Source organism: Archocentrus centrarchus, chromosome 16, assembly GCF_007364275.1.
Source record: "Archocentrus centrarchus isolate MPI-CPG fArcCen1 chromosome 16, fArcCen1, whole genome shotgun sequence".
NCBI classification, from domain to species: Eukaryota; Metazoa; Chordata; class Actinopteri; order Cichliformes; family Cichlidae; genus Archocentrus; species Archocentrus centrarchus.
Window position 1 is genome coordinate 34,829,300 of NC_044361.1, and position 14,947 is coordinate 34,844,246.

The 14,947-nt window shown below is 46.7% G+C and overlaps 1 protein-coding gene across 1 annotated transcript in view; it reads left to right on the forward strand.

Moving 5' to 3' along the window:
- dennd4b (DENN/MADD domain containing 4B) overlaps positions 1-10,780 on the forward strand; it is a 43,079-nt gene extending 32,299 nt beyond the window's left edge. The window contains exons 10-29 of the mRNA XM_030749457.1: positions 363-538; positions 920-1,020; positions 1,104-1,319; positions 2,040-2,185; positions 2,265-2,398; positions 2,793-2,907; positions 5,202-5,408; positions 6,124-6,252; positions 6,355-6,499; positions 6,856-7,011; positions 7,089-7,326; positions 7,410-7,719; positions 7,864-7,968; positions 8,066-8,241; positions 8,547-8,703; positions 8,782-9,021; positions 9,620-9,716; positions 9,801-9,966; positions 10,113-10,171; positions 10,635-10,780. Coding sequence (XP_030605317.1) covers positions 363-538; positions 920-1,020; positions 1,104-1,319; positions 2,040-2,185; positions 2,265-2,398; positions 2,793-2,907; positions 5,202-5,408; positions 6,124-6,252; positions 6,355-6,499; positions 6,856-7,011; positions 7,089-7,326; positions 7,410-7,719; positions 7,864-7,968; positions 8,066-8,241; positions 8,547-8,703; positions 8,782-9,021; positions 9,620-9,716; positions 9,801-9,966; positions 10,113-10,171; positions 10,635-10,780 — 3,219 coding nt within the window. The remainder of the gene's footprint in view (positions 1-362; positions 539-919; positions 1,021-1,103; positions 1,320-2,039; positions 2,186-2,264; positions 2,399-2,792; positions 2,908-5,201; positions 5,409-6,123; positions 6,253-6,354; positions 6,500-6,855; positions 7,012-7,088; positions 7,327-7,409; positions 7,720-7,863; positions 7,969-8,065; positions 8,242-8,546; positions 8,704-8,781; positions 9,022-9,619; positions 9,717-9,800; positions 9,967-10,112; positions 10,172-10,634) is intronic.
- Positions 10,781-14,947: the final 4,167 nt, after the last annotated feature.

Here is a 14,947-nt window from a genome sequence, read left to right on the forward strand (position 1 = left end):
TGTAACACCTGGAAATCATTTAAACTTTAAACGTGTGTCACTGAGAGGGTGATATTGGTAAATCTGGGACAAAGTAGGAAGTCCAGATGCTTTCCTCATCATATTCGGCCATGCAAAATCTAACCAACGGGCCCCGCTGGCCCCTGTGCCGGAGTTTGAGAGCACTGAATCTAAAGCAAACATAAACTGAGAGAATATCAGGAGAATATCCTTTTGTTTTACTTTACATTAAATGGCAAATCTTCATGAGGTCTTCTTTTGATCACATTTTTGATCACGTTAGAGGAACAGGAGGTTCATGGTGGCTTCTCTGGTTTGCAGACAGACTTATAAAGACCTGAATCCTGTTTCTGTGTCTGCAGATGAGCTTCCCGCTCCGCTGGCTCTGTCCCTACATCCCTCTGTGCCCGCTGCAGATGTCCGACGTGCTGCTGGCACCGATGCCCTTCATCGTGGGTGTCCACTCCAGCTACTTTGACCTGCACGACCCCCCCACTGACGTGGCGTGTGTCGACCTGGACACCAACACCATCTTCCAGTGAGTCCAATACTGAACTGCACACTAAGCAGAGGATAAACTGTAAAAAAAAGTCTTTCTTTATTCCAATATGTAAAAGTGAATCATCAGCATATAGGTGTGCTCCTCTTCTTCTTCTAGTTCAGTTCCTCCTGCATTCGTTCTGTAATGCAAGGTAAATCCTGCTGTTATGAAGGAGGAAATTATCAAAGCAGTTTCTGTACGAGGCTGTAAACACGTTTATTTCTGCTGTAAAGTTTCAACATGGGAGTCTGTGGGGACTGACTCACTGCTGGAGCCTCTGCTGGACACCAGAGGAACTGCAGTTTATTATATTTCAGCATCAGCTTAATTTTTCAGCTCTGGAGAAAACTTTTCTCTCTGTCTCCTTTCTTGTATCAGGTCAGATGACAAGAAGCCACTGACATGGCGTTCATTACCCAGGAAACATGGCAAGATGCTGTTCAACACCCTCACCAACCTCCACAAGACACTGGAGAAGAGTTAGTGACTGTAACTGCTGAATAAATAAAGCTGTGTAAAAAGTGCTGCATCAGTTACTGACTCTCACTTCTTGCGGCTGCAGTTTGTACTCCTGGCCAGGAGGAGGCGACGCTGGAGTTCCTGCTGACTGACTACGATCAGATCTACAGGCGTCAGAAGCAGCTGGAGCTGGAGATCCAGGAGGCCTTCCTGCGCTTCATGAGCTGCCTGCTGCGAGGATACAGAACCTTCCTGCTGCCCATCACGCAGGCGCCATCCGACACTGCCACTGACTGCAGCTCCCTATTCAACCTGCAGGGTGCGCCAAAGTGGTTGTTTTTAATGTGTAGAATTTCAGAGTTTTATTTATGTTGTGCCAAATCACAACGTCAATCACCTCAAGGCACTTTATATTGTAATGTAAAGACCCTACAATAATACAGAGAAAACCCAACAATCAAAACGACCCCCTATGAGCAGCACTTGGTGACAGTGGGAAGGAAAAAACTCCCTTTTAACAGGAAGAACCCTCCATCAGAACCAGGCTCAGGGAGGGGCAGTCATCTGCTGAGACCGGTTGGGGGTGAAAGGACAGAAGACACACTGTGGAAGAGAGACAGCGATTAATAATAACTAATGATTAAATGCAGAGTGGTGAAAGAGGTGAGTGAAGAAGAAACACTTGGTGCATTGTGGGAACCCCCCAGCAGCCTAGGCCTATAGCAGCATAACTAAGGGATGGTTCAGGGTCACCTGATCCAGCCCGAAATATAAGCTTGATCAAAAAGGAAAGTTTTAAGCCTAATCTTAAAAATAGAGAGGGTGTCTGTCTCCTGAATCCAAGCTGGGAGCTGGTTCCACAGAAGAGGGGCCTGAAAGCTGAAGGCTCTGCCTCCCAGTCTACTCTTAGGTATCCTACGAACCACAAGTTTTTATGTGTGGGTATTTGGGAATTCTGTCCTGATAGTTTACAAGTGAACAGAACTTTTTTGGTGTTTCATGTTGAGTTAATTTGTTCCTCTTCCTCCTCATGCCGCAGGTTTCCTGAAGTCTCGGGATCGAACGCAGCAGAAGTTTTACACCCAGCTGACGAGAACCCAGATGTTCACTCAGTTCATCGAGGAGTGCTCGTTCGTCAGCGACCGCCACGCCTGCCTCGAGTTCTTCGATGAGTGTGTTCAGAAGGTCAGAGCGATGCCAGTTTCTTTTCGCTTAGCCAACATGAAGCAAAATTTTTCATAGGTGTGTTCTCGTTGCTGAGCAGGTGGATGTGGAGAAGCCGGAGGAGGTGAGGCTCATCGATCTGGATGAGACGCACAGCGGCGAACACACAGTCTTCATCATGCCTCCCGAGGAACCGCAGGAGCCCGACGGGTCTGAGTGTCCCGCCCTCTACAGGTGCAGCTGTCACAGCCTCTCCTCAGAGCTGAGGCTGTTTTATCTCTTCCAGCAGACCCCACTGAGAGAACAGAACATTGTGACCAGTTTATTTTCCCTCTGTGTGTTTTAGCACATTGTGCATCTTCCTCCTGTCAGTCATGGAGCATCTTACCCCCCCATGAGTCTGCTGCTGAAGTTTCCACACTACCTGACATCCTTTGTATAAAAATAAAAGCCTGTATTTACAGAAGATCATCTCCGTTTAATGTTAAACACGTTTTTATTTCCAGTGTGTGAACAGACTGTGACGCATCCTTTCAGGGAGGCGGAGCTTTGTTAGCTGCATGAACTCCACCTCATCTACCTTCTTCCTCTCAGGTGTGCTGACACTTTTTCTCCCTCACCTGTCCAGTTATGAGACGTTCCCCACTCTGAAACCAGACCTCTTTGACCGACCACAGGACCAGCTCCGTGTCCCGGCCAAGGGCAGCGCCCCCAGTAGCCCCGCCCCCCGACGCACCAAACAGGTACTGAACCGAAATGATCTAGTTCAGTGTTGATAGTTTAGTGATCCACAACAAATGTGTTAATTAGTCTGCACGGAGAACGCTCCTGGAAGGAGGAACGCCAGCCGATGATAAATTTAGGGAAGGCGCTCACTGAGGAAGGTGAAGGAAGAGTCAGGCTGTGGTTTCCCTTCAGTCCTCTGACCCAGTTTCTCTTTGAATGAAGACAAGAGGAGGAGCTTTAACAGGCTCCCTGTGCATCATTTTAATTTAATGAATCAGTATCAATATTTCACTGTCCATTAAATATTTAGAGGCTGCAGACGGCGTGACTGAGTGGATACAAACATTATTTTCAGATTTGAGGAGCAGAAGGAGAAGATGCTAGGGAGGTTTTCATTGTGAGCACATTGCAGCACCACCGTTAAAATTTGTCTGGAGGGAGACACATAGCAGGAGCAAATTACCCCATTTATTCTTCCAGCTGAAAACCTTTGTCCAGGAGGAAGAAAGGGTTAAATCGAACCAGTCCGCTGCTGTAAGTGACTGCTGCAGAGGGATGCTGGTTCAGCTGTGGCTCACCAGTCAGCCACATTTTTCAGTGGTCTGACAGCTGAGTGAGTTTCTGTTCCTTACAGATAAATATCCAAACCAGAACACCAAGAAAAAGACCAAACAGACTCAATAAAAGCAGCAGGATAAAATAAATTCATCATGATTTCATGAATGTGGGAATGAGAGTGTTTCCTCAAGCACGACAGATGCTGGAGCCTTTTTCACTCCCAGCTTCACAGTTTGCTGCAAAGTTCGGTTTGGAGTCAGTAACTGCTCCACAATGTTTAGACTGAACACATTCTGCTGTCTGACCCTTAATGGATGCGACTTCCTGTGGATGAGCACATTTTCTAAACTCAGTGATCATATCTTCTGTCTCAGATGTGGTTTAACTGAAGATCAGAGTCATCGCACATCATCCAGGACCACGCTGCTCCTGCAGCCCACTCATAGTAACAGAGTCACCTGCAGACTTTAGCATGCTTCTCTTTTCATACCTGCTCACACATATTTGTTTCCAGGATCAATAGTAATGGTGAGAGCTGCATCCCTGCAGGGAGCCAGCCGAGAAGCAGACCTGATCACACCAGATCCCATTTATCGTGACGCTCTAGTTAAAAAGTCCAGAATCCAGCTTTGTTCTGAAAGCCTTCAGATTAAAATATGAAGCTGAACTGTGCTGAAGGCTGAAGAAGAATCAACAAACTCCATTACTAAGCTGCTGTCACTCACTGTTGGAGCTGGGAGCAGAAGCACAGAGGCATTGAGACAACAGCCTCTCAGAGTACTGAGTCTGCTCTTTCGAAAGCTGCAAATAATTTCTACTCGATGCTGATTCTGGTGGTTGCTCTAAGTTCTGCTGGACTTCAGTGCTGTTCTTAACACTGTTGACCATGACTTACACATTGAGCTCTTGGAGCACCGCGCAGGAGTTAAGGGTTTGCCTCGTGACTGGTTTAAATCTTACATTAAACCAAGAACTTTCCCAGTTAATCCTGGAAAATGGTCTTCTGCATCAGCAGTTAGGAGATCTGGAGTTCCACAGGGGTCTGTCTTGGAGCCTGTTATTTTTTTTTCTTTGTACATGGACAGGTCTCTCTTTAAAGAGATTTAAATCTCAGTGAGACCTTTTCTTTGATAAATAATAATAATGTTCTCTCTGTGAGTCAATTGTTCACCAACATAACCTCTTTGTGTTCATTGCTATGCAGATGATTTACAACTGTATGTCACTGTTCCATAAGAGGGACTCATTATGAAGGAATATTAAAGATCGGATGTCCCACAGTTTCTTACAGCTAAACTGGTCCAAAGCAGAAGTCATATTCTTTGGCTCTCCACTGTTAACCAAGAGGCTGAAAGATAACCTGCGCTCTTTAACTCCTTTTATTAAAACTCAGGTTAAGAACTAATCTTTGACACAAATTTTGAAATTTGACCAGCAAATCAATGCTGAGATCAAGAGCAGTTTTTTCCAGCGGAAGCGTGAGTGGATGATGATGATTGGTTGCTGCATTATTATTTTATGTAAACACTGTGAATTTATGTAGCATCAATCGTTTAGGAGCCCATTTATTCTATTTTATTGTATTGTTAGAGAGTGAGGAAGGTATCCGTTTAAACTTAGTCTGTTCGGATATCAGTGATTAAAAGATTTTCATAATTGGAAAAGTGTTATTGAATGCATATTTAATTGTGCTGCCATGGCATTCAGTTTTCTTTGTTTAGGCCTTAAATAGGTGTCATGTTCTCCCCTTTAGGAGATCAAGTTGGCTCAGAAACGAGCTCAGAAGTACTCGGCGGTGCCGGACATGTGGTCCAAGTGCCTGCTGGGTCACTGCTACGGCCTGTGGTTCATCTACCTGCCCACTTTCGTCCGGGCAGAGAGCGCCAAGGTCCGCGCCCTGCACACGGCCTACGATGTCCTCAAACACATGGAGAACCGCAAGGTGGTGCTGCCAGATGAGGTGAGGCTCAGACAAGTCAAAGGTCACTGCTGTGAAATGTTGGATTTATCCCTTTTGCAGTTTTATCTTTTACTTCCTGTTACCACCGCTGACCTTAAAAATGCCCTCCCATCATTTTGTGTTTGTCCTCCTGAGAAGACGTTTAAAGACTGTCACTCAAATCCAGCCGAGCGTCAGGTGTAAAGTACAAACCAAGCCTCAAAATTCACAACGACATAAGAAGATCCTTCAACTCCGAAAGTCCACGTCAGGGTTTTCTTTCCAAACAGTTCTGCAGTTCCCAACTTTTCTCCAAAAAGAAAACATGTCTTGGTGAATTCACTTCACAAGTTTCATAAATATCTGCAGTCAGAAGTTTGAGTAAAAATAACTCGTTCCCTGCTCAGCCTGTGCTTTCCTGGAGGCAGAGCCACACAGAGAGACACAAACACACCCACAAACCTGGATTCAGTCTAATTCCTGACCTGGAAACAGTCTGAAATATTTACTTTATTTACTTTACAGATTTCTGGGTGAGCTCAGACTGTTTGACCTCACAGTGTGAATCATGTTGGAGGGACAAAAAGAGACTTCATCACATAAATCATTTTAGGTTGAAAACGTGGCCTGAAGTTTGGTCACGTCCCCAGGAAATTAACATATGCCAGTGTAAGGAAGTGACGGACTGTGTATGTGTGTGTGTGTGTGTGTGTGTGTGTGTGTGTGTGTGTTGCAGGTGTGCTACCGGATCCTGATGCAGCTGTGTGGTCAGTTCGGTCAGCCGGTCCTTGCTGTACGAGTTCTGCTGGAGATGAAGAAGGCTGGAATCACCCCGAACACCATCACCTATGGATACTACAACAAGGTCACACACACACACACACACACACACACACACACACACACACACACACAGAGGAATGTCTGCATTGATGCCAACAGATGTGGTCTGATGGTCTCTTCTCAGGCAGTGCTGGAGAGCAAGTGGCCGTCCACCAATCAGGGCGGGCGTCTCCGCTGGGCCAAGCTGAGGAACGTCCTATTGGCCGTGGCCCAGTTCAGGCAGCCAATCAAACGGCGGCAGAAGAGCGGCTCCGTGGGGTCGCGAGGAGGTCAGACATCTTTAAATATATGATTTTAATTTTCAGACGAAGGTGGAAAGTTTCTGTTCGGTTTAGAGGAAAGTTTTCAGATTGTGCTGCTGCGTCTCAGTCAGACTCCACAAAACAAAAGGGAAAAATAAAACACAGGTGAGTGAAAAAACATGGCTTCATTCTCTAAGACCTCCGTAAACACCTTCCTGATGAGTTTCAGGTCCCAGCCGCCTGTTTCAGGTCTGAATAACACGAGATGTTCATTTTTTTTTAATTGTGGTCCCATCAGAGAGGCCCAGGAAGCAGGGGAGCATTTAATGTATGAGCGTGCAGCCGGTTTCTCTGTCCCACCTTTAATTCATGTTTTGTTACAGAAATGGCGATGGACTCTGATCAGAGGCCCCGCCCCCACTCCACTCTGATCCGGCAGTCCAGTTGGAGCGGTCTGAGTGAAAGCTCGAGTCACGAGTCTCTGACTGGCCTGCTGATGAAGAGCAACAGTCTGAGCAGCATGAGGACACCGAGTGACAGTAAGAGGCGAACTGCTCAGCTTCATCACATCCTCCTCCTCCATCACCTCACTGACGCTCTCCTTTCTGTCCCATAGAGGTCAAACTGAGCAAGAAGAACGCCCTCCGTAACACAGGGACCAATGGCTGCGGGGACGCCATCTCCCGCAAACCGCCCCTGGGACGGCGAGACACCTCCACGCCGCCTCCGGCGCCCTCTGGTGGGGTTCTGGTTCAGCGAAGCCAGGTCTGCCTCTCCAAATTCTACAAAGAGTGTGCAGAGACAGCCGACTCAGAGCTGGACTGCAGCTGCCAGCCCGCTGAGGGAGATGGACGGTCAGTTTAACCTTCTCCTGTTTTAAATCAATGCTGGCCACTGATTGGATGGTTCTTCACCTGTGTGCACATTTGATCCTCAGACCTGTGGAAGCGCAGGACTCAGCTGGCAGGAACAAGGCTGTAGATGAGAATTACAACAACGTTTCCTCCCCGAGCCGAGGAGGACTGGCAGGAAAACTGCAGCAGCTCCTCACGCCAACCAAAAATAGAGCATCGGTGCGGCGAGCCGCCAGCGTGGGCGACCGGCGGTCGGGGGGAGGAGGAGCAGGAAGTGGAGGAGCAGGAGGAGGGATCGGGCGTAGAGTGTCAGACCAGAGGCAGTCCAGAAAAGGTCAAGTGGCTGAAACTCTGCTGAAAGCCAAGGAGAGGCTGGTCAACGCTACCTCAGAGGTAACTGCAGACATCTGTATAATCAGACTTCTGCATCGTCTGCATATATTCAAATATTGTTGGGATTTGTGTCACAGTTTTTGGTTCCTGCATGTTTATGGACTTACTCTGTTACTAATCTGCTTCAACGGCATCTCTTCTCAGAGCTCGCTCTCTGTAGGAAGTGACCTCGACTTGTCAGACGTGCCCAGTCCAGCGTATCCTCTGCGCAGGTCCTGGGATGCCAATCAGGAGGGGGCGGGGATAGAGGTAAAGGGAGTGCTTTTCGGACAGCTGCAGCACCTGGTCTCATTCTGTTGGTTTACCTGACTCCGCCTCCCATCTCTCTCTCTCTCTGTGTGTCCAGGTGTTGATGTCCAGCTGCTCGCTGTGTCGTAGCTGTAACTCGCTGGTTTACGATGAGGAGATCATGGCGGGCTGGACTTCGGATGACTCCAACCTGAACTCCTCCTGCCCGTTCTGCGGCGCCTCCTTCGTCCCCTTCCTGAACGCAGAGATCTGTGACCTCGGACCTCTCAGCAGGTACAAACCTAACCGAGTAGTTTCACTGTGTAAACCTACCCAGACAGACTTGGTGCCTAGTTCTGCCTGAGTTGTAGGTGAATGCAGAAGGAACAGAAAGAGAGAACCTGAACATCTGCAGATGATGGTAAGAAGGTTTGTGCTGGAGTGTCTGGATTCTGTTCAATATGATAACAACATGACTTCTTTGTTCCCGCTAAAGGACAAACTTTGTCTGTTGGTGGAGAAACTCCAAAAGCAAAAAGACTCTGTTTCATTAGACAGATGTTTCTCTTCCAAAGTTGATGTTTTCTTTGTCTTCTCAGTGCGGAGCGCTGCAACTGGAACTTGGAGGATGAGGTGGAGAGTGCCGTGAGGCCCCCCAGTGCTCACGAGGCGTCCCTGCGGCCCCAGTGTAACGGACTGAGTGAGGACTCCAGCTCCGAGACCAGCAGCTACTCCGAAAACAGCAGGACCACCACGGTAACACTCTGCAAAGCCATTCTTTCTTACACAACATCCTCATCTACCATCTCACTCAGACTCCAACCGCTCCATCAGGGTTCGTCAGCGGGCGGAGTTCCTCAGGTGACGGTGGCGTACCTGAGCCCTCTGGTTCTGAGGAAGGAACTGGAGAGTCTGCTGGAGAACGAAGGTGAGGCGGTCCTGGCCCAGCTTCAGTTCCTGGACAACCACTCCATCATCTTCTGGAACCTGGTCTGGTACTTCCAGCGCCTCGGCCTGCCCAACAACCTGCTGCAGCTGGTCCGGGCCTCACCACTGGTCAGCCAGTTCACACAGGTAACACTCAGTCAGGTGCTGTGATGGTCAGGTGTGGTGTGGTTCTCCCTTTGCAAAGGAAATTTTGGTGGTTCAGACCAAAAACTGTTCCACAACCTAAAGTGTTGTTTCCCACCACGATTCAGATCCTCAGGGACTCACAACCACAGCAGGGCGTGTGCTAAAACAGAGAAAACAAGAGAGGAAAAATGGAAAAGAAATAAGGTCTGAATTTTCTGAAGAAACTCTTGGAGGAAATCTGCTAAATTTCAGCAGAAGCTGAGAAGTTGGCTCAGTGCTGGTTGGGGTTTCCTGTTGGTAGAAATAACCATTAGTGCTGATTAGTGTTTTGAAGCCTCCACTTTAGCATCATGGCCAAAACCATGGTGTTACCAGTCTGCAGGAGCATCACACAGATAATCAGTAACATCCAAATAAAATCCTAGATTTCACTCACCAAACTGGAGCTCAGCCTTCTTGGATGGTCTGTTAGTACAATTAACCGCGCAGCAGCCACATTATTGGTCAGATAATCAGACAGCTAGCAGCTAGAGCTTCCTGTCCCCCTGTGAAGATGACCATCCTCACTGATCCTCTCGTGTTGTTGTGCGTTTCTCAGTCGGAGAACTCGGCAGTGAGGGTGAGACTCCTCTGGGACACCCTGACCCCCGACACAGACCAGTGGCCCCCCCTTTACATCCTCTGGAGGATCCACAGTGAGATGAACACACAGCATTTATTGTTGAGTTTTTGTCTTTTTAACCACAGTTTAAGCTGTAATTCCACTTTCCTTCCACCAGGTGGTGTCCAAATGAGGAGCTACAGCTGGCGGAGGCACAACCACCCGTTCACCCTGTCCTTCCTGGAGGAGGTGCTGCGGTGGGTGGGCATGAACGAGGTCCACAAGGCGGTCACACTCTTCCTGGAAACGCTGGCCAAACAACCGGGAACTCCCAGAATCCAGAGGTGAGCAACAGGGGCAGAACAGAGGCAGGTAGCAACAAGAAAACCAGATAAACGATCACCTGAGATTTTAATTTAATAAAGCGAGACTTTATTTTGCTTCTGTTTGCTTTTGGTTTGTGACTCGAAATGAATTTTGTGTTTGACAGGAGTCTGTACAGAGAGTTCCTCTTCCTCACTCTGGCAGCTATGGGCAAAGATCACGTCGGTAAGGCTCCCAACATCCACGCAACAATTAAGAGCAATGATGCTGGTTTATATTAGAAAGATATACCATCATTATTATTATTGTAGCTATTATTTATCTCATGGATTTGAACTGTCCTGACTAACAGAGACACAGTTACTGATTCTAGTTTCCATCCATTTTCCCTCCACTTATGACCGCTGGGATAGACTCCAGCCCCATTACTCCTGATTCTAGGTGATAATATCAGTAATAGCTATGATATGAAGTGATATAAAAAATATGAAGTAAATTTTAATGTGACATCACTATCCACCCACCTGCCTGCCCCTCCACCCAATCATCCATCCAACTGTCCATCCTGCCATGCATGCCATGTTCACTCACAGGTTTTAGCCTTTCGTCATCTCTGAGGGTGTTCAGTGTGAACTTTGATGTGTGTACTGATGATAGTCCTCTCTCTTTGTCTCTGTCTTTCCTACAGCGGCTTTTGATAAAAAGTACAAGGCAGCGTACTCTCGGCTCAGCAGCACTCAGGGTCGGGAGGAGCTGCGTAAGAAGCGAGCCCAGCCTCCCAGCCCGAAGGCCGTCGACTGCAGGCGCAGCTTCCACCCGCCTCTCGAATGCTGAGGAAACAAATCCCGGTGACTTCCTCTGTCCTCATTCATCCCGTCAAAGGGAAAACGGCGAATCCCCGGATCCCTGCTGCCTTCACCCGCTCGTGTTCTTCGCCTCTCTGCTGCCTCCCGGTGGACGTCGGAGTGACACACTCCTTTCTGTCCTCTGTACCTTCGTTTGCCTCGTCGGTGTGAATCCAGCCGCTCTACACCTCCATCAAAGATCCTGAAAGTAGATCTGGCAGCAGCAGCATGGGACAAAAGAAAAGCACTTTTCTCCACAGCGTACTGAGCCGCGATTGATGCAGCGTCGAAGGCTCGGGGTGGTTAGAAGCTCGGGGTGGGCTCTGTCGTGTAAACTGTTTGTTTTAAAATGCACTGCATGGTGACGAGGACTTAGAGTGGGAGAGTTTTAGCTTCACAGTTATAGGACGTCTGCTTTGCCTCTTTTAGCGTGATCAAAAAGGACATGTAGAACTTTTTTATAGGAAAAGGTCAAATAAGGGTCAAAACGACACTCCGAGCACGGCGCAGGAAGAAGTTTCAAATGTGTGATCATCTGTTTGTCTGGTTTTAAGGACGATTACAGTAAAATGAAAATGGTTCAGTTTTTAAAAGGGAATGAAGTCAAAAACCAGCGTCTGTTAGCAAGAAGTCACAGAAATGACCAATCAGGAATCAGAAACACTCTCAGAAACTTTGGATCATCGGAGGCCAAAGTAAAAAAATGTAAAAACAAACCCTCTGAGATCATCCAAGAAATCATCAAAGTTTTATTATTATGAGCACCTGCCGTCACCAAGTTTAGCTCTCCCTGAATAATAAAGGACTGAGATGGCACCGCCACCCAAACTTGCAACAAAATGACCAATCAGAGGTCAGCAGGTCGTCAGGTCATCGCCACACGCTGGTGTTTGCAGAGCATGAAGAGTTTGGATTGGTTCAAAAACTCCTCCAAAATTTGACTTTTAGAGTCTGAGGACTTTCCAAAGAACTCAGAAAGTTTCCTTCAAAATTTTCTTGTCTGCATTTCAAAGTTCAGTCAAGAAGCTGCGCCTGTTTTTGTGATTTTTGATGATTACAGAATTTAAAATTTAAACCTAGACTCCAACACCGGAACTTTCCTCTGCAAAGATCGGGTCGAGGTTAAATTATCAGAGCGAGAGAGAGCAAAACCAAAACAACAAAATTCACCCCTGAAAACCCGGCGATGGACTCGGTCATTTGCCCAAAGATCACGATTGCAAAGAGTAAAATAACGTTGCACCCACACGGGTGTTTCTTGGCCCTTAAACCTCTGATTAAAGTATTTACCTGCCCTCAGTGCTGGAAACCACCTACAAAGATCTCCTTCTTCCAGAAGTCCAGTTTAGGTTTGGAATAACACGAAGAAGCCCTTCCCATGGAATCAGGCATGGCCCAGATTCAGTTTTAGTATTCAGACTTACCTTCCTCCACCTGATCTCCAGCTAGAGGAAGGTAGAAATCTTTCCTAGGAGAATCAAGCAATACAAGAAGTTTCTTAAACTCCTCATAACCTCTGCCTGGTCTTCTTTAGGACCAGATAGACTCACCTGGAGGCCCAAAGCACTCTGAAGTTCTTTTAACATCACCTTCATATTTAAATTAGAGTATTATTTATGACGGGAAGACGCGGGAGTCGATGGAAGGATCTGGCTTTAATTAAAACAATTATTTGATGTTTTTTAACAGAAATCTTAAATTTCTTCATCCAGAGTTTCTCTCTGGAGAGCAGACGGAGACGTGGTGACTTCTGGTTATTGTAATAATGATGTGAATGATGGTAACGGCTGTCTAATAATGTAAAGTATGTACTATAACAAAGTGTAGATATTTATGACTTGAGTAAAGCAGAGTTATTTTCCAGCAGTTTGAGCAGCTGATGGAGAGCAGGGTTACAGCTGTAGGAAGAGCTTTGTATGGAGCTGATTTGAAGGGACTTTTGGAGGGATTTAATGGACACTGTTGTGTGTTGATGCTTGAAAGCTTCGTCATTTCCAGCTCGGAGCGTCTGGTTCAGGACGAAATGTGGGAGAAAAACTGTCCGAAAAGTTAAATACGATTTAAGGAAAAGTTCCCCTTGAAGGTGTCACCTTCTCGGTCCTGTAAGTGCCTCATGCACCAGCGGCGACCCTTTAACTTGAATTTGGCTTTTGGGGAAGTTGCGTGGGTGAGTAGGGCAACCGTGGCCAGAACACTTTTTTAAAGCTCTGTGAGCGGCCGTGTGGTGAAGCTGGAGAGCTGGTTGACCCTCAGGCGTCTCAAGACGTTACGGATCAGCCCTGATGGATGAATTCACGGCGTGCCGTTGATCCATATGTTTGTCGTTCAGGATCCTGAATCACTCCATCAAATCTTTGATGGTCTTCAAGGTCCACCAGGAAAATCCAATCTGACTCCTCATTTGCTCTGAGCAGCTTGGCTTCTGTCAGAAATGGAAAAGCGGCGAGCTGCTCCTGAAACACGCTTCCTTCTCGCTGTGTTCCCGGGTCTTAAACTTAGTTTAATCACGCTGATACTGATCATGGCTCCACTGCAGCTCTGCACCTTAATTAAATGAAGCATGTAAAGTAAAGTCTGAGCTCGAAGCTTTCAGGTGCGTCACGTGATCTTCAGAAGCTGGAATTTTTTGGAGCCTGTTGACAGGAAGCAGATGTTTGAGGAGGACGTGCAGTTTGTGTGGGACTGAAGATCAGCGTGAACCTCTGATTGGCTGTGATGAGTTTGATTTTTGTGATCCCGTGGATGCTCTCCAGATGCTGCACAGGTTTGGACCAAACTTCTGAGAGTGTCACATTACCAGCAGGTGGTGCTAATTCAACATCAGAACCTCTGCTGAGTCGTTTCTGGGATACTTTCAGATTTTTGGGAGTCTTTTTTTAAGCACAGATTTTGTGGGTGAAACGACATGAATGAAACTGTTTATCGTCCTGAACTAGACGCTCAGCAGTGCTGTGGAGCATGCTCAGTTTGTGATCTGATGCACGTTCACCTTCCTGTCTGCCTCTTTGTTTGTCAGCTGACACACGGAGCTAACCGTTTGCTCCAGGGTTCCTCGGCAGCAGCAGCAGCAGGAATCAAACCAGCAACTTTTCATCCACTGTTGAAACCTTGTGTTATTTCCAGCTTTTATTGTCAGAGAACAGCTTTGCATGATTCGCAGTTCAAACATAATCCTCCTGTATCCCAGCTCCCTCTCAAAAAGCCTGCTTTCTTCTGATTGGACAACTTCCAGAAGCCTGCAGATGAGCAGGGGGCTGAATAAACCTGTGTTTACAGGAATTAATTTGACCTGTGTTTCCCCATAATTTGACCTTTTTTAATGTGAACATGGGACACTGTCGGATTGGATTTGAGACTAAAATAAGTTTACGTTGATTTTTTTTCTTTTTCTTTCCAAATCCACGGTTGTTTCATGAATAAATTTGTAGCTGCTGCAGCCGAGCACCCCGGAGCCAAACCGAAAATTCAAACTGTGTATGTTTAAACTCATTTTACATGCAAACGGACGTCTGCTTAGGAGTGTGTGTGAGGGACGCCTTGGTGACTGCGGCCAGCTGACCCCTGTGGTTCCTGTCAGCTGTATTTAAACTGATGTTGTGTTTGCTGTTGTAATTTATAAATGGCTGTGTTTTCAGTTGTAAATGTTTTTTTTTTTTTTTAAGAAAACAAGAAATAAAAGTGATGGTGAGGTTGCAGAAACATGTGGTTTGTGGATTTATGATTATTTTGATGTGATTTTCACAGATTTTTATATATTCAGTTTGCGTGACGTCACCGAGCTGTTTACAACCTCCGCTTCAGCGTTTTTAGATGTCATTCAGTAAAACTGAAGCTCAGCCTTAATGAGCCACACAGGAGCCACATTATTGGTCAGATAACTGCATTAAAAATGCTCCAGCAGCACAAACATGGTCCAGAGGTCCAGTTCAGGTGAAGCTGAGCAGACAGTCTCTTTGACCTGTCAGTCAAAGAGACCACGCCCCTAATAATGCTCCTTAAGCCTCAATCCAGTATTAACCTTTTGTTATTACGAGTCAGTGCAGTTGATTTAATCTTAATAGAAAACGAAAGCATATTTAGGAACTGTTCCAGGAAAGAAGTGCGTGAACTTGTTTTTAAATGGAATTATGGAAAACAAAATGTCCATGAACTCTAG